Raw genomic sequence first — 19,373 nt, forward strand, 5'->3', positions numbered from 1 at the left:
ACACACTTAGATTATGTGCTATTTAGAAATTATAAACAAGCCTCGCATAACTTCAGAATGCTATAGTACATTTAGATTTCTAGTTTGTTAAAATGTGCTTCAATTTTATTGCTATTATTGTAATAATGCTGCTTTCTGTCTGTCTGACTGTCTGTAAATTGGCATATATTGTATTTTCTTTCAATTATATATGTAGTTAAACAATTATGTATGTATGTATGTATGTACTGCGTGTGTTTACGAGTATGTTTTTGTATGTATTGTATTAAGCCGGCGCACAATTTTACACATGACTGCCTATATTGCCTATATTTAATTTCACCTTTTTTTCACTGTTTGCATTTTGTTTGTCTCTATACTATTTCACTATGGCTGGTTGATTTTACGAATGAGTTTTCATTGCATTTAATTAAATTGAAATGAAACGATGATGATAAAAACGTTGAAAAACGATGGCACAAAAAAAAGAAGGAGGCAAAAGCAAAAGCTTAATTGCATGTTAACACAAATGAAAAGCGGCGTAAAACATAAAATTTTTGCAATCAAACTTAAATCCGGGATAATTGAGCACGTTATAGACATCACTTTACGCTAAATTTCATTTGTAAATGAAATGCATTCAGCTGCTGCTGCTGCTGCTGCTGCAGATCGGCTAAATTGGGAATTGTTGAACGGTATTCAGGCGAATTCGATTGGCAGAACACAACAACACACTTTCATTCTGTCGCTGCCAACAAAGTACTTTGGCTAATCACGACCAGAGCAGCCAAACCCTACTACAAAAAAAAAAATAACCTGATGCGGAAACGGAAATAGCTTTGGCAATGGCAGCAACACGCATTCCGCCATTTAATAGCCTTAGTTGAGAGAGAGCGAGAGTGCGAGAGTTTGCTGTTTCGCACTCACGTATCCGCTAAATGTTTCAATTTTGGCAGCTCCATAAGGTGCCGCAGACATTTAATAATAAATGCAGTCGGACCAAAATGTTTTTCACGGAGTGGAGTGTGAGTGAGGTGAGACGCGCCAAAGACAACCGCGAGTGCATTTATCGAGTATTTTTGTGCCTTTTGGCCAAAAAGCAAACAAAATTAGAAGCGAATTTTCCAATGCTGCAAAATGCAAATCGCATTTGCTGGCGCACAAAAACAGATAGAGAAGGAGGTGGATGTGGAGGAGAAGGAGACAGAGAGATGGATTTTGCTTCAGCTGGACCAGTGTCAACTTCGTTGCATACTTTTCTGCGCGACATGCAATTAAAATGCAAAAAAGCCAACGGCAGCATTTGAACCTTCTACTCTCCTCTTCCTCCTGCTCTCTCATCGTCACTCCCCCTCAGCTTCCTTGCAGCCTGCATGAAAAACCAAAGACCAAAATCGATGCACTCGAAATGCCGAAAACCCTGGCGAACCAAACCTCACCCATTGCTGCTGCATTTTGCCAGATTGTCTGTGCAGCGTCTGCGGTTGCTGCAACTTTGCGCCATTTTGAGTGCTCTGCTCTCAGTATATCTATCTATGTATGTGTGTGTGTGTGTCTGTGTTTGTGTGTGTGTATAATCGGGTGTGTTTGTGCTCGTGTTGATTCAGCGTTAAGCTTGTTGGAATTTCGCGTTCTGTCAACATTCCTTGCAGAGAGTTTCTAATGCACTTGCCGCTTGTTATTGCGATGTCTAAATAATTGAAGCTGAATTTTGGGCGAATTGGCGAATCGCATTGAGTTTGGTTTCCAGTATATGTGTGTGTGTGTATCTTTGTGTGAATTTTGGAGAAGTTTTGATTGATTTGAAAATGGATTGAATGAATGAAATAAAAATATAAGTTTTTGATCAACGATGTTATACGAGTATAGATATAGATGCTTGCTGTAGCTGTTGAGCCTGTCTTTACTTTACTTTACTTCAGTTTACTTTACGTTAATTTATTATTCATTACATTACTTTATTATACTTAACTTTACTATACTTTATTATGTTTTTCTTCTCTTTACTTTAAATTAATTTACTTAATTTTCATTTACTTCTTTTCACTTTACTTTACTTTAATTTAATTTACTTTTTTTACTTTACTTCTGTTTTCTGTACTTGTCTTTTATACTTGTTAATCTCTGTTGTTAAACTAAATCTTACACTGTTCAATATCACCATATTACACTGCTCGATTATTGCTTAAACACGTATAGCTCTCTCTGTTTTGTTTGTTCTCTTAAAGTGTGTGTGTGTGTGTCTATCACCTGATCCCAACTAATTTAAATCCCACTTGATGCTTAAATGTTAAATGTGTAAATCTTATGCAGCATCTATGCTGATGGCCGTGTCCTAGGGATGCTTTGTATAATTGTTCAATGGCATCTCGTTGGCCAGACTGTGGGCCACCTCCTTGTTCCGTTCGTGCAACGCAATGTCCCGCGGCGCACTTGCCGCCTTCTTTTGGGCCGCCTTCTGCGTCTTTAGCTGCGAGTGTAGATATTAAATGGAAACTGTTTTAGCAAACGAAAAAGAGAGAGAGACGTGGAAGAGGGTCAGGTGAGGTCAGTTATATTTACTCGCTGTATAGTCTTCTCAAAGTCCTGTGGTGGTTCCGGTCGCTTCATGGTGCCGCAGCTTCTCAAGCGTTCGTTGGTCTGAGAATATAGTGATAAAGATAAATGCATGGAATAAGTTAGCATTGTGCTCTGGCCTCATGATTACTTCATTAACGTAAGCAGCTAGTGCTTGACCAGGGCATAAAACAAATCGACACCTCTGGACAAACCACAATAAAAGAACAAAAGTAAATGAAAATGAAATGAAAATGAAAATGTCAAATGAAAATGTCAAATGAAAAGCGCTCGCTGGCCAAGGCAAATATAATGAAAGAGCAACAGAGAAATTTCCCTAAAGCAACATTTCCGCAACAGACCGCATAATGAGAGAGAGCCAAGTTTAGAATTATACATACGCGTCTCTGACCTTTTGGTGGCGGGGTGGAACGCAAATGGTTTGGTGTGGTCTGTTTCACCCCCCAGCTCCAGAATCTTCTACAGCATGGTAAAAAGCGTAATGAGTGCCAGAGGACAAACGTAGCCGCTGTTGCTGAAGCTGAAGTTTGAAGCTGAAGCTGAAGGTGGTGCGATGGCAGTCCAAAAAAGAACGCAACGGAACCACAATTGTCGCCAGTGCTTAGCCCAAGTCATTTTGAAAATTGACCACAGAACTCCAACACAGTACACAAAATACTATATACACAAAGACTTGGGGAGTCTGTTGCGCCCGGCAACAGCAAATTGCGCTTAAATATTAAATGAACAGCAACAAAAAAGGACGACAACAAAAGAAATGGGGAACACACACACACACAGACAGACAGACAGAAGACCGTTGTCGCTGGGCGAAAAGGAAGCGCCGGACAACAACCGTAAAACACGAAAAGTTATAAACTCCTGAGAGAGCGAGAACAGGACTCGACAACAAAAATAAAAAAAAGAAGAGACACACAAAAAACAAAACACTTTTGCCACGCCTGAAATAATAAAAACAAATGCGATGTTGTCGTTGTCGTTGTTGCTTCTGCTATTGTTGTTGTTATTGTTGTTGTTGTTGTCACTATCGTTGTTCTTGTTTGGGTTTTTGTTGCCGAAAAAAAGGACAATCGTGTGTAGAGGGAATCAGCATCCGGTGATGGCAACCGCAAAAAGCAAACGCGCAAAGGTGCAAATGAGTGCGGAGCCCTTAGGCCAGCCCATCCAGTCAGTCTTTCGCATCTCTCGAACGTGCTGCAATCCGTGAAAGTCCTAGCGGACATGCCATCCACCTGGCAATGCCACTTGCCAACTTGCCACTTGCTACATCCTATCTGCCACTTGCCACTGCAGCTGCATCTCTGACTCACTCTCGTTGTCGCTGTCATTGTCGGTCTGCGTCTCCGTCTCCATCTCCATCTCCATCTCTGTTGTTCCGCCATTTGCATGCAGTCTCCTCTTACTCTTCCTGCCCACCCGCTTATCAATCCTTCCTGCTGGCCTCTTGCAATTCTGTTTTGTCATTTCGTGCAACGCCCCCCGTCGCACAACGAGGCAACGCAATTAACGGTAATTGCCTTTTATCGGCTTAGTCTTGATAACTTTTTTCTTTCTTTCTTTACTTCATTCCTGCTGCCCAGCTGCCAACTTCTGTCCTCTCACTCGCACTAACACTCTCCCTCTCACTCACACTCACACTCTCTCTCGCTCTCGCTTTGTCTCTTGTTGTTATTTGTAGGTTTACGCGGTTTTTATATTTTAATTTAATTTTACAAGTTGAGGGAATGGCGCCTGAGGTCAAAAGTTTGCCATTGCAAAAATTCGACAAAACATTCGAAAAACTTTTTGAACATTGTGGGCGAAAATGCTTTAAAGTTGATAATATGGACAACACACAAAATAATGCGAAAAACATAATGAGGGAACATCAAATGCTAAAGATAACCACAAACATTCACTTCGTTTTATTTGTAATTTCAAAATCATTTTTTGGCAATTTACTTTTGGGAAATGGCGAATAATCAAAAGTTAATCGAAGTTAAAAATAATATATTAAATACAAATAAGTAATAATATTCAAAAATTCTAAAATAAATTAAGTATGCGTATTATTCACATTAATGACATTTCCAACAATATATTAAGTATACGCAGGGGTGACAATATTAGCAAGCTCTACAAAAATCAAGTATACCTAAATTCTTAGTAAAGCGCGGCTTTTGAAAGTCGTTAAGGATGTCAATGTTTCATTTTAAGTACTTCTTAAGCTGACTTTGATATAAAATGAACAATTTTTATTGATAAAAAAAAAATAATTTATATTAAGTATACGTAACTTATAAGAAAAGCATTTAATATATTTTAAAGTAACCTTTAATATTTTATTTTAAGAAATTTTGAAAGTTGTTTTCATATATAATATAATAATGCTTTTGATACATTTATTTTTTTAACTTTATTTTGAATAAAATTTGTCAGATTATGCAAAAAATTAAATAAATCAAGTATACGAAGCTGCTAAGGAAATCATGGAATATTAATGAATTTCTTGAATTAAAAAAAAGACTATTACTATTACTTTTCTGGTATTTATTAAGTTTGATTTTAGGTAACTAAATAATTCTTTTGATACATTTATTATTTCAAATGTATATCGTATAAAATTGAACAGCTTTTACACCTAACTAAGCTGCAAATTCTTCCTCACTTTATATAGTCAATAAACTTTGACTAATCAAATCGGTAATATTATAAAAAAAGAAGACACATTAAACTTTGGCAGAAACATACAAATCTCTTTTCTCCAAGACAAGTGGGAGGTTTGAGCTCACCTTTAATTGCATTCCCTCGGTGGCGTTGAGCTCGTCTCCACTTTGCCTCAGACCCTGCAGAAAGCGTGCAAAGACCGTGCGTCGTTGCTTGTGTTTGTTGCGGCCTTCTGCAATGTTCGAAAGAGTGAGAAAGAGCGAGTAAAGAAATCAAGCCAATAATAAAAGCCACAATCAAACAGTCAGTCCGATAAACAGATAGATTGATTTGAGAAGTCAGAAAGTGAGTGAGTGAGGGAGTGGGAGAAGTGAGAGAAGCGCAAAACCAATTTAATTGAATTAAAAGCCATAAAAACCAAACAGCCGACAAACTGGGTAACCACATGCAATACATGCTCATTTGTGGCAGCATCTCTCGCGTGTGTGTCCCTTAACTCACTCACTCACTCAGTCTCCGGCTCATTCTTACCTGTTGCCGAAAAATCGTAAAAGAAATTGGTGCGCGCGCCGGGATAACTGTGTTGCATGCCATTCAAATTGAGCGCCGACTTCGAGTCGATGGCATTGCGGGCCATCCGATTGGCCAAATCGTTCTGTGTGTAGCTATAGATCTCGTTCTCCTCGCGATTTGACAGGCAACTCGATGGCTGATGGCACCATGCATAATAAACGAAATGAATTAGAACCACGGCCTGATTACCTTTTTGCCTTAGGTCGTAAAGTGAATCGCACATAAAAAGTCAATGTGCACTTCTCTTTCTGCTTACCAAATACTTGCCAGGCACATAAAGTGGCTGACTGTGGCTCGTCGGCAGCACCGAGGAGCCAACGAGTCGACTTCCCCCGCTGCTGCAACCGCTGCTGCTCGCTCCACTCGATGAGACGCCGCCACGCCGGGTGAGCGTGTGTCCTGTGGAGATGCGAACATGTCGCTCCTTCCACTTGGACAGACGCACCTGCTCGATGGCATCCAACACATCCTCATACGGCATATTGATCTGTTTGCTGTAGTGCGCTGCAAGTCCTTCCAGATAACCGCGTTTTCCCTCCTGCGAAGCAGATCAAAATCAAAGTTGAAGACGTGCACAACTTCAGGGTCAGTGAGACAAGTGTTAATATCTTCCGGTAATTAGCGTAAGACTGCCACTTAAATGTTGTCCTGCTTGACATTCAAAGCGACCAAAAGACTTTAGACTCCCCTCTCTATTGCTTCAGTTTGTCTCCTTTTCTCTGTGTCTGCTTTCTCTTGTGGCTGCTGTTGCTGCTGCTGCCGCTGGGCAAATTCATTTAGAGTCGCAACCATGCAAACATTTGTGCTGAAATGCAACTTGTCTGCAACTGTCAGTCAGACAGTGACAACAATACACACACACACTCACACACACACATGCACATACTTTCAACGCTTGCACACTCATGTCTGCCTCATCAGCGCAAAGTGCAATTAGTTGAAGTTGCGCGCATCAACATGCCCCAGACAGCGGCAAGCACCCAGAAGCTAACAAGTCTGAGCACAGAGCGTCAGACTTCTCTCCCCTCTTCTCTTATTTTAGCTACCCTCTAGTGATATCTTTGTAGTCCCGCACGACTGCAGACACCTGTCGAGGCAGACAGAAAGACAGACAGATGGAGAGACAGAGAGACAAACATACATTTTCACTTGACTGCATTTCCATTTCATATAATTTTATTACCGCATTTAAGTTGCATTTCAATTTGTGTCCGGAACGTGATATTGCGCATACGACACGTGGCAAACGAAAATGTTGCCAAAACAACTGTAAATATTTGGCTACATTTGCCAAGGCAAACTATGTTAAGTAGCACTTCCTCTCGATTCCCCACCTTCCTCCCCTTGCTTTCCACCCTCACTCCCCATAAAAAAGAATAACAATTGCTAATTAAAATGCAAGGCAGCTGCAGTTTGCAGCCTATGTCGAAAGTTTCCACAAAAACACACAAAGCCAGCGGGCGAGTGAGATGGAGAACGAGAACGAGTCTGACACTTTGCTGCGTGCCTCATCATCAAACTGCAACATTTTGCCACTTTGCCACATTGCCACATTGGCACTTTGGCAAGTGATGGCGAACGTTGAGCGGAAATGCCACCGCGCTCGCCTGCATAATAAACATCAGCTGAGTGGCTGGCAAAGTGTCAGCACTATGCGTGCTCAATAGGCCGACAGAGTCGCTTGTCGCCTGTCTGAATACGCTTCCCACACTTCCACTTCCACACAAACTTGCCACACTCGCTTTGCCACAAATATGCAACTTTAAATAAAAGCAGCAGACACACACACACTTTGCATTTATTATTTCATTCCTCAACTGCGAGCAAATGCAAAGCGGCCCTGAACCAGTGACATGTTTTGAGCCCGTGTTCCCATTGCTGCCACAAGCTGACTGAGAGCGTACTTTTGGACACACTGTGGATTCATGCAAATCACGGACAACGCTTGACACGCTTCCAAAAGAAATATATATCAACACATATCCCAAGATAGTCGAAGTAAGCAACGCAAGCTGAACAAATCATATTTTGTCAACTGATTAAAATTGCATTGCTGCAACAAATTTTGATGTCAAGTCTTGTTCGATAAGACTATTTCGCATTGAAATCGCTTCAGTTGCGACACAGTTTGCAGAATTACAGAGTCTGAAGTGCATCCTCAGCTGCAATGTGCTCTATATTTGCAATACTCTGTGGTGATTGAAGATAGCACAAGGGCTGATACATTATGATATGATTTGTTTATGATAAAAAGTTCCAAAAAAACAAATTAAATATAAAATAAAACTCGAAATTTCTAATCATTTTAATTTAGAGTTAGAGAAATAAAGTTGAATAAATTCGAAATATATTATTAAGCTACAATGTTGCACATAAATAGTGGATTAAACTCTTAAATGAAAAAAGTTCTCCATATTCTAAAAATATTAAAATGATATAAATAAAATCAAATTGCAATTCCTTCTAAGGTTTGGAACTTTAGGAAAATTTGGCTAAAATCTGAATAGTTCCTTCACTATTGTGTTGCAAACATTAGTAGGTAAATCGAAGTAACAAATAAATTTCCTAATACAATCAAAAAGGTTAAAAAAAAGTATATAAAAATGAATACTAGAATTTACAATTGTCTGAAGCTTAGTATTTAAGGAATGGTAAGCTAAAGTCTTGTTAAATTTTTAACTGCAAGTAAATTAAATTTTCAAATTCATCATAAATAAACCTCTAACTATTATCAAAATGTAAAAGTCTCAAATTATATCATAAACTATTCCCTGTGATAACAATACCTGCTGAAAATAATTTACTGTACAGCATATCTTTTAGTCGTTCAACTCTCTTCACTGTCAAGAACAATTGCTGTTTGTTTTCTATTTTTTTTTTTATCATCGACATGTTGCAGCATTTGCATTATGACTACATTGTTGCGCCGCTGTGCCGCTTTATCGTGCGTGTCTAGTGCCAACATTTTGGGCAATGTTGCAAGTGTTGCACAAAATGTTTGCATCGGCAAATCATTAAATTGTTGCTGCCGAGTGTGGTTGCTGTCGTTGGCGTTGCCGTTGCCGTTGCCGTTACTGTGTCCCAATTTGTTTACGCCAGCCGGCAATTACGAGAAGCGGAAAAACACCCACAAAAACATTTCCCAACACGCTGGGGCAAAGGCAAAAACCCCAACCGACATATTATAAAATAAACTTTACAGCGTTAACGGAGGAGCAATGCAACAGCGAGAGCCGCACAATGGGCGGTCCATGTTTTGTGTGGCGAAGGGGCGGGGGGAGCGGAGCGTCAGACGCGTGCGGTTGGCCACTCGGTTTAACTAAATTAAAATCGTGTTAATTTCACATTAGAGCGCACACAGCTCGCCGGGCGGTGTCCCCAAACGTTGTTGACCATTACCCCAAAAAAAAAAAAAAAAAATGAAACTAGCAAAACGTGGCGGCGACTGTGACACGCTGCAGCCACAACAACAACACACCGACACAGCGACAATAACAACTATGATATGCCCCCTGTGGAGTTTAGTGAGCATGCAAATTGCAAGCGGTAAACAAAATGGCCGAAAGATAAGATAAGCTTACAACTACGTACGAATATATTAACATACTTACCGGCGTCGAATAGGGATGCGCTGTCAACCGAATGCCATCGGCCTCGAGATGCCGCTTCATGACCGCCTCCAGTTCCTTCATTGTAACGGGCGTATCACAGTCGGAGGCTAGAATCTCGTTGCTATTGCTAATCGCCTTCGGATCATTGATGAGCACATACACAATCGCTGCGCCCTTTTCACGCAACGTGCGCACACTCTTCAGCAGTTTGCCGCGATGCGAGGGATTGTCGACGCCGATGGCATCGAGATCGATTTCACCAATTTGCTTGCATATCTCCAGCTCATCGTAACCGTTCTCGAGGAAACTTTCGCCGTATTGCGTAAGGCCGATGGTGCGCAGCCACTCGCAAACGATGTTGTGCTGCGGCATGTTCGCGTATCACGTGGCTGCCGAGGGGCCTCCAACGTCCAGCGGTGCGAACGAGACCTTGGGCAGTCGTGGTTTTGTGCTACAGCTGCCGCTGCTGCTGCTGCCAGCCGCCAGTGGCTCCAAGTGGTTGCTGCTGCTGGCGGCGCTGCTGCTGCTGCTGCTGTTGGCCGTTGCCTTCATAGCAACGCGGAGACTGCAAGAGAGAGAGAGAGAGAAAGAGAGAAAGAATAATTGTAGTCCGAAAAGTGAAAGCAAACTTATGTTACACAACTGTGCGTATGCTTAATATGAACTGTCACTTCCGTTTGCCCACAAAAGTATGCAATACTTCTCCGTTGTGAGAGAGTGTGAGAGAAGTCAAGAGCGAGCGACAAGGGCAAGGTATATCAATTTGTGTTAATAGCTCGTCATTGTTCAACTCCATACTGCGTGCTGGCAGCCTATAAGCACTTAATGAGAATGCTCGGTCATGTACACGGGCCACTAAAACACTTGAATATGTTTAGCCCCGGAAGCCACTTGCATATGAATAAGCCACTTAAAATGACAGATGGACTATAAGCACACACACACACACACACACAGAGACAGAGAGAATCACAGACACAGCCTCTTTGGTCTTGGACAAAAGACAAAAGGAAGTCATCTAACTATTTATACTCACAGACAAGTTGTCCCATTCTCTGTGTCTGTTTTGTGCCTGAAAAATATTTTGCTTGTCGAAAAATGAAATGCAAATGGCTGCTGTCACTAGACGAATATGTATATACATACATACATATATCTGCTGCCATTTCCTTAACACATTCGTCTGGCTTTAGACCAGGTGCCCACTCGTGCGAAGGCACATGCCAACGAATTTAAAGAAACACCCTAATGAAAATATGTTATGTGGTTACAGTTTATGGCCAGGCTGCAGCTGTCATTAAGTGGAGTGGAGTCCAAGGCGACATCGTCTGTGCGTTGATTTATTAACACACACTCTTTGGATACATACATATTTATAAGATATTTCATTTGTGAATTGAGTTCAAGTTGAGCCCAGAGAACGAGCCCGAGCCTGCTTGGCTGCCTTTTGCAATTGATCAAATACATGTTTGTGGTGCCAAATACCAAAATCAACAGCATTTCATATGACATACATATTTCAAAAGGGGCCCCCAAAATGTTAATGAGAGAAAGGAGCCAAGCTGCTGCAGCTCAGCTCAGCTCAAACTGTTAGCAGATGAAACTGCAGACTAATAAATTATATTGATTTTAAGCCTTGAGTGCAAAGAGAGACAGAGAAAGAGAAATACATTCCATGGCTAAACATTTCTAGCATGAAAACACAATATCAAGTATGCATTTGCCAAAAGCCACTACGAATTGATTATTGCCACACACACACACACACAGAGTCTGTTTGCCAATAAAGTTGTTTCATTCTCGAAAAATATGACTACGATATGTGTTTTTGCAAATTGCAAAGAGAATACACAGATTGCTGGCGTTTTTAAAGCTGTTGTGTGTTGTTTTAACAAATTTGTCAATTCCGAATTCCACATTTAATAAAAAAGTATTTACAAAAATCAACAAATATAAGAAATCCTCTCACTCAGCTCAAATGGATTGCCTATTATACACTTTGGTTTATTTAGAAAGTTGTGCTGCCTAAATAGTTAAGATGTTCCGTTGAGTTTGAGAGTTTGAAAAGTTTCATTAATGCCAGAATTTCATTAAGAGTTTCTCATGTTTTAAAGTTGATTTCTTGTAGTTTGTGCAAAGCCAACAACTTGTCCACTTACGCATGCTGCGCCACTGTTTACACTTGCCACTGTTGCAACTACACACGCACACACACACACACATAGACAGACACACATTTTCACTTGAACTTTTCTCGCATTGTTAGCATAATAAACACGTAATAAAATGCAAAAGGCAAAATCAGTAAAGTCAATTTTGGCAGCAGAAGATGTTTTTGTTGAGGCAAAAGGCAAAGTTGATTTTCCAAGACAGTTAATGAATCTGCTGCTGCACTGTCAGATAACAAATATATATATATATATATATATATATATATACTATATATATTTATGCACTCTCATGCATGTGATCAGCTGCAACTGAGAAATGCATAAAATCTTTGGTGCATTCAGGCGGTCAGTGTAATTACTTGCATGACTGTAATGTCAAAATTTACATACTTGAACAATTCATACGCCTTCGACTCCCCAGATAAGATAAGCGTCTTAAATTTTCAATTTCATTGTTTATTAAGTGCCAAATTACAATCTCTTCTGTTTGTGTATATATGTGGATATATGTGGAGCAATTGCAATTGTCAAAGGTGTTTTGCTTTCGCACGATTTCCGTTAGTAATTGCATATTGTGCAAATTTTGTTCAATTTCCTGTTTATGAGATTTCCTTTAACTTTAATGCATTTGCAATTATGGCATTAATTATATACGAATTCGATTTCCATTTCGATTGCGATTGCGTTTGTGAATTCGTTTGCAATGTGCGAAAATTGCACAAATCTGTGAATTATATTCGAATAATCAACTCACTAAACTGAATTATTGACTAATTAAATTTTATGCACACATTTTGCGATGGTTTATCATCATCGACTCGGCTAATAATATGCCCAACAAACATATTCATATTCGATATTAATTGCATTAGCATTATGTTAACTGCAAATTGCAGCTTGCAATATTATCTTTTAAGTTAAAAGCGTTTTCTAATTATCCCTAGACTCGACAATTTAATAAGCCGAATTATGCATTTGCATTATTGTAATTTACTAGTTTAATAGATTGCGCTCTAATGTTTATTCAGTGTCCAGTTTTTTCTTTTTTTTTTTGTTATGCAGAGCAGCCTAAGTAATTAATTTTAATATGAAAGTCAAACATGCTCGCTAACAATTGTCATATAATTTGCCGTCTAGACAGTGGAAATTTAGTATTTTCAATTAACTGCAACGACGACTCCTCTGCTCTCTACTCTGCTCACTGCTCTGCTCTCTGCTTGCCAACCTCCAACCTTCAGTTAACAACAATGCACACAAAAAGGCACACAATGCTGCAGTTGGGAGCTGAAAGCTCAAAAGCTGAAGAGCGGGAGCCTAGAAATGAAGCTGGCGATAGAGTTGGAGCTAGAGCTGGAGCTGGAGCTGGAGCTGGAGTATTGTAACTGTTGCTGCAAGTTGGGAGTTGGAACTCAAACTGAATTTGCCGGGCTAGCCATGTTGACAAAACACACAGCGTGCAGCGCATGCAGAAAAAACAAAAGCCCTCGAATGATCGACTATAAGATGCTCTCTAAAATAGTAAAATGTTCAACGAATACAAAACCAAAAATCATGTAAAAATGTATAATTTGGTTTATAATAGATAGATTTTATTAATTAGCAGACACAACTATTGTAAAGCTAGGAAGCTTTTAGGCTATATCCTAAAATAATAAGGCATAATAATAACTTAGCTTTATAATATAAACACTTTTTGAAGATAATATGAAATGAAATTTCAGAAAAGAACATGTGCTTAATAAAAAAAAATATTTCCTTTCCTGATTAATTAAAAAAAATGCATTGAACAATATTCAATAATACAATAATAATTATTAATTACTGATTTGCACTTTATAGTGTTTCACCAAATTTGACTGATTTTCATTTTGAAATTTTGAAAATTAATGAAAATATGAATGGGTTTATTAACTTTTGATCTTCTTTACTCAATTTAAGTAAATACTAAATACTCTCCTACTATATAGATAAAATGTGAAAATTATTAAATAATGTATCTAAGTTTTAAGCTTTTAGTTGAATTTACTTTTACTAACACAGCACATACTCATACTTTCGTGTCTTTACAGGGTATGCGAATAATGAAAAGTAGACGACTGCAGGCGAAATGCAATGCTCGACTGGAAAGCGCTTGCAGACGGGGCTGCTTGCTAACAGGCGCCCAGCACGAGCAAAGAGCGGGTTTGTTTTTGGGCTCAAGGTTTTTGCAACAAAAATTTGAAGCAGACACTGCTTTGGCTGCTGCTGCTGGGCGCACTTGCAACAGCTGGCTGTGGCGGCTCCCCTAACATTGCTGTCGCATTTGTCGTCGTCGTCGTCGTCGCCGTCATCGTCATCGTCACAGTTGCCAACGCAGTTGCTGTTGCCGTGGCTGTTGCTGTTGCTGTTACTGGATTGCTGTGTGCGTCAATGTCAGTGCACCTGACGCTGCACTTGGCACTTGGTACACGGCACTCAGCACTCCAGCCAGACACGTAAGTAAAGGAAGGTGGAGGCCACAACGAGTACCCGTACTCACACTCAAATTCGTAGTCGTATTCGTATTCGTTGCATTCCAGCCTCTGACAGTCTACGCACTTGCGGTTGGCCCTGGAAAGGAGGAGAAGCCTCACAAGAGCCCCCATGGAGAGAGCTGGAGTGGCATCTTTCTTATGCGAGGGTCTGCTTAACAAAGCGTGTGATGTTAACGGATTCGATTTCACTTTTTTTTTCTCTCTTCTTCCCTTGCATTCCGCTCCCCTCCCTTGCCTTCCATCAGCGACTTTGCTGTTGCTTAATTGAAATTGCATTTGCTGCGTTTGTTTGCACATAATTACAACTTGAGGATTTTAACCGAGAAGCGAACACTGAGAGCAGGACTCGTTTGTCGCTTGTTATGCAAATTTAAGACGAGTTGTCAAGGACCGACATTTCTGCGGTTTCCGTTCACTCTTCATATTTATATATACGAATACAAATATCTCTTTCTTCTTCGCAACTTGAAAGGAGTCTTGTTCAATGTCTACAAAAGTCTGCGCAGGAAAAAAAAAATTGGGCATTCATTTGTAGCTATTCATATTTTTTGGTGTAAGTAAAGATTTGAAAATGCAGAGCACTTCAATTAAATGCTGTATGCAACTCGGTTTTTAGTGGTGCACTATGAAAGTGAAAATAAATATCTGAAGCAATTTATTAACTAGTTTCCTTATATAGTTTTTTTAATAAGTTTGATTGTACTATTTCGGCACTTTATTGCTAAACTCAATAATCTATATAGCTAAAATAAATTTAAATTTAAATTGCTTTAAAAATTCAAATGGGTTATTGTCACCCGCGAGACTATTGCCCGAGAAAAATATACCAAAGGCTATATTTGGTATATTGCGATTTTACAACATTCAAAATATACCATAGAGTGTAAAATAAACCAGATTGGCAGCCAAGCCAACTAAAATCCGAATTTCTTGAATAACTTCCACAATTTTTATCTGATCAAACCCAAATTTTCAGAATTCATTAAGATTGTAGTTATTATTGTATAACCCAAAAATCGACAACAGCTCCAAAAATTATCAAACAATTAAAGTGCTAATTTATACTAATACAAAATAAAAAAATAAACGATTTGGTATATTATTACTCTAAATTTAAATAAAAATTAGCGTAATATTATTGAAGATTAACAATTTTTATTTTTTTCATCTGAATATTTTATATTTCATACAATATTTTCCAATACAACTTTTTTCCTAGAACCAGAGATCTAATTATAATTAAATTGCATGTTAAATGTAAGACATTTTATGTCATCAATTTATAATATAGAAAATAAACAAAAATATTCAAATATGCCTAAGCTAAATAAAAATATGAATTTTAAATTTCTGCATTTCTTTTTACGACCATCAAATAATCGAAAGAAAAATAAACAGTTTAATCTAATTCCAGGCCACAATCAAATTCGAAAATTCCTAAATTAATTTGAAACAAACATTTAAAATTTCTATATTAATTCTTTCGACCTTCACCCGTTAAAATATAAACAAGTTGCCAACAATTTTTGTTACTTACAATTTAAGTTAGGAGATAATTGGCCAACTAACTTTAACTTTATCCCAGTTGCAACAGCTGCAATGCCGCACTATGGTGGAGTGTTGTGTTGTGTTGTGTAGTGCTATAGTGTTGGAGTGTTGGAGTGTTGTAGAGCGTTTGTAGCGTTCGTTGTTGAAGTGCCACTTAATCCTTGCGGCAGTTAAACGCAGCTTTTGCTTCAGTCGTAAACAGAATAGCCAAATGTTTCGCCACTAAATTTGTATGAGTTCATGCGGAGCTTAGAGCGCCCATTAAGACATAATCGGGTGTGCCACTTGTTGTCGTTGTAGTTGTCGTTGTAGTAGTAGTTGTAATTGTAATTGTTGTTGTACTAAAAGTCAAGCTGCAGGCTAAACATGCCACACATGCCACACAATGATAGTCCGCTCCACTTGACACAATTATGCCATGTAATTTTCGTGGCTGATAGCTTAGATAGCTGCAACAAAAATGGCGCGAAAAAGTGGCGAAAAACACCGGCGGAAAACAACGTGGCGCCACAAAATGGCGCACAAATCACGCAATTTGCCAAAAAGCCGGTCGCAACTTGTGTCGTGTGCGTTGATTGCCACACGAAGCGAACGAAAATGCAGCAAAAGGTCGCGACAATTGAAAATTGCACAAATGCCCGAAATGCCCGAAATGGAAAATCGAAATTGGCAAATGGAAAATCGTAAATCGAAAATAAAGCAACCAAAAACTTGGAAAATGTGCACGTGAGTGTTTTCGTTGAGAGTTTTTTGTTTTTTTTTTGTTTTTCGCGCGCGCTCAGCAGCAGCAACAGCCGTAAAAAAATGAAACGCAACCAAAGTATGCAAAGCACGCGAACGTACTGGCAACTGGCAACGGCGTTGCATGCAACTTATGCCGCACATGCAGCCAACGCGATTTGTGTAGAAAGAGAGAGCAGACACTGAGAGCAGAGCAAGCTCGGCGAAGCCTGCTCGAGCAAAAAACCAGCAAAAAAAAAAGCACAGAAAAAAAAGGAAGGCCGCCGTTAACGTAGTCGACGTAGCTGTTAACGTTAGCGTTAACGTTAACGTCGCCTCCGCACCAAGCCAGGGAGAGAGAGAGAGCGAATGCAACGGCGGCGGCAACGACCGTGCGGCGGAGCAGAAGCTTTGCAAACGTTGCAAGTGTTTGTTGTAAGCGATACCCCAGAACCCGGCAGCAAACCAGAGGCGCAGACATAGGCCGCGAGGGAGCAGCAAACAACGACGCCGCAGTTTGGGGAGGTTTATTTCAGCCTGTGCTTTTTTTTCTGCTGTTGTATGTCGAGGCAGCCACCACCGCAGCAGCAACAGCAACAGCAACGGCAGTGGCAGCCGCATGTCTAAGTGCAGAAAGTAGGTGAGGCAAAACATGAGGCAAAGCGAGACAAGCGAGACTCTGTCGAGGAGTGTTTACCTCGGCTTAGACCAGACGCTCTGTCTGACTGCAGCAGCAACAACAGCAACAACAGCAACAGCAGCAGCAACTCGTCGTAGGCTCGACACAAAACATGAATGAGCTGTGAAGCAAATGAAGTGCTTCAGCTGAGTCTCGCTCGCTCTCTTCGCAACCCGCAGCGTATTTAAATATAGAAAAAAAAAACACACATAAAAACGTGGCGTAAAAATGCAACGCATGCAGCAGCAATGACGACACAGCCAACTGCGCTGCCAGCAGCAACAGCAACTGCGACCAACGCGCAGCAGACGTTGAAGCTTCGTTCAGGCTCCCAGGCGGCTGCTATCATGTCACCGCCGTCCTCATTTGTCTGTTTGTTTCGATCTTCTGCTGCTGCTTCTGCATCTTTTTTTTATGTTTTATTTTAATTTTCTGTTTTTTTTTTTGTTTACTGCTACTGCTGTTGTTGTTGTTGTTGTAGTGGTTGCTGGCAGACAGACTGACGAGAGAAGCTGGCAGTTTAGTTTGGACTACGCTTGGGCATATTTTGTGCCTCATCATCATCTTCATCATCAGAGTCAGCTTCATCGTCAGCATCTCTCGACTGACGCTGATGGCGACACATGCGACTGACTGCAAATAAATGTCAGAGGAGTCCGCAGCCAGTTGTTGTTGCTGTTGTTATTGTTGCCACTGCTACTGTTGCCACTGTTGCTGCTCTTGATATTGTTGCAATAATCAGCAGTTCGTTGTGACTGCGCCGCCTGTGGAACCTTCCGGCTGCAGCCAAGTTAAGACAGACAGCGTTCATTATAAATAAACAACGCACACTTTTATAGGGTCTTACTTCAACTCTTTTAAATGTTAAACAAATATTTCATTTAAACAAATATTTATAGTCAATTATTAAGGGAAACTTATTATTAATCAAATGTATACACATTTATAAGTTCATTTGTTGTATGCTCACTTTACAAAAATAAATATTTATTATTTTTTATTTAGTTATTTGGCACTGTGCACTAACGCCAAAAATTATCATAAAACAACGCAAATAATTTACCTTATTTAATAACTAATACAATTACTTCAATTTTAAATGTAATGTAAATGAAAACTAGTTTGTATTTGTTTCCAATTTATTGAGCAATATAATAAATTACATATAGAGTTGCATTTTTCATTTCTTATTTGCCTATAAATCGTAATTTTAAATAAACTAAATGTAAAATCCAAAAAATATCATTTTAATATTATATTATCGCCAAACACAAGGTATTCTTTTTTAAATCTCATTTTCAAAGTCATAATCTGTAGAAATTATAAATATTTTAAAATAAATTTAAATCGCAATTTTAAATAAACTAAATGCGAAATCCGAATTTTAGTTGTATATTGTAAAACGTAATATATTCCTTATTAAATCATACTTCCATACTTTTTTCATAACTTTATATTCTATAGAAATAATTCTATTTTTATATTTCATTTACTAGATCGAATCCTTGTATTACCTTTTATAATTGTTCTGTGCTCTATTTTCTCAATAAATAAAGTTATTTTTATTTTTAACTTATATGTCAAAACGAACACTTATTTTTTTAATTATTTTATTTTGTAATCTATTTTTACTTTTTATTGTAAATTCATATAGCTTGAAACTGCTGTTAAACGAATATTTTTAAACATCAACCAATTTGTGTAAAAAATTGCGCACCCTGTAACGTTGCAGCCAGTCGTTGCTTATGGACATTGTTTAGTGCATGTGACCAAAAATAAAAATACAAAAAATTAATCAAAAGAAAATGACACAACAAAAGCCAATGGAGGGCGACGACGACGTCGACGAGTCCAACTTGAGGCTTGACAAGAAGCGCAGCAAACCGAAAGCATTGCATACTTGAAGGCGCCATTGCAGACAGTTGAATACACACACATACACACATGTGTGTGCACATACATTTGGTATGTATATATGCATACTCATATGTAGGCAGACAAAACGAAGACAGAATGGGAACACACACATAGAGAGCAATTGGGCTGCGTTGACAAAGCTGTTTGCGTGGCAATTGGAGCACAAGCAAATTATATAGTATATGTATGAGTGTGAGTGTGTGTGTGTGTGTGTGTATGCACATAGAGTATAAACGGTCTGTATGCAGGGCAGCAGCTTTTATCGGACTTGTTTTGATAGTTGACTCGATGCTAAGCCTATTAAGGCGCTTGAGTCGCTCAACAATTGAGCGGCTTAGCACTGAGCGGGTTTCCAAGTCCCCGTAAATGATAGGCCCCCAACACACACACACACTCACACAAAGTTAAGCTCTCTCCGGCTCCGGCTCCGGTTCCTGGT

General features: G+C 39.3%; 1 protein-coding gene across 2 annotated transcripts; it reads right to left on the minus strand.

Moving 5' to 3' along the window:
- Positions 1-1,318: 1,318 nt before the first annotated feature.
- LOC117576301 (uncharacterized) lies at positions 1,319-15,925 on the minus strand. 2 transcript variants are annotated; one of them, XM_052007125.1, is made up of 7 exons: positions 15,640-15,925; positions 9,387-9,951; positions 6,032-6,313; positions 5,734-5,911; positions 5,328-5,434; positions 2,542-2,619; positions 1,319-2,449 (listed from the first exon to the last, which is right to left on the minus strand). In XM_052007125.1, the coding sequence occupies exons 2-7, from the start codon at positions 9,756-9,758 to the stop codon at positions 2,315-2,317; spliced, it is 1,152 nt and encodes a 383-aa protein (XP_051863085.1). In that variant the 5' UTR covers positions 9,759-9,951; positions 15,640-15,925; the 3' UTR covers positions 1,319-2,314. The 2 variants fall into 2 exon arrangements, with proteins under 2 accessions (XP_051863085.1, XP_034116846.1); XM_034260955.2 differs by having other exon boundaries at positions 15,608-15,925.
- Positions 15,926-19,373: the final 3,448 nt, after the last annotated feature.

The sequence above is a fragment of the Drosophila albomicans genome, chromosome 2R (assembly GCF_009650485.2).
Source record: "Drosophila albomicans strain 15112-1751.03 chromosome 2R, ASM965048v2, whole genome shotgun sequence".
Classification (NCBI taxonomy): Eukaryota; Metazoa; Arthropoda; class Insecta; order Diptera; family Drosophilidae; genus Drosophila; species Drosophila albomicans.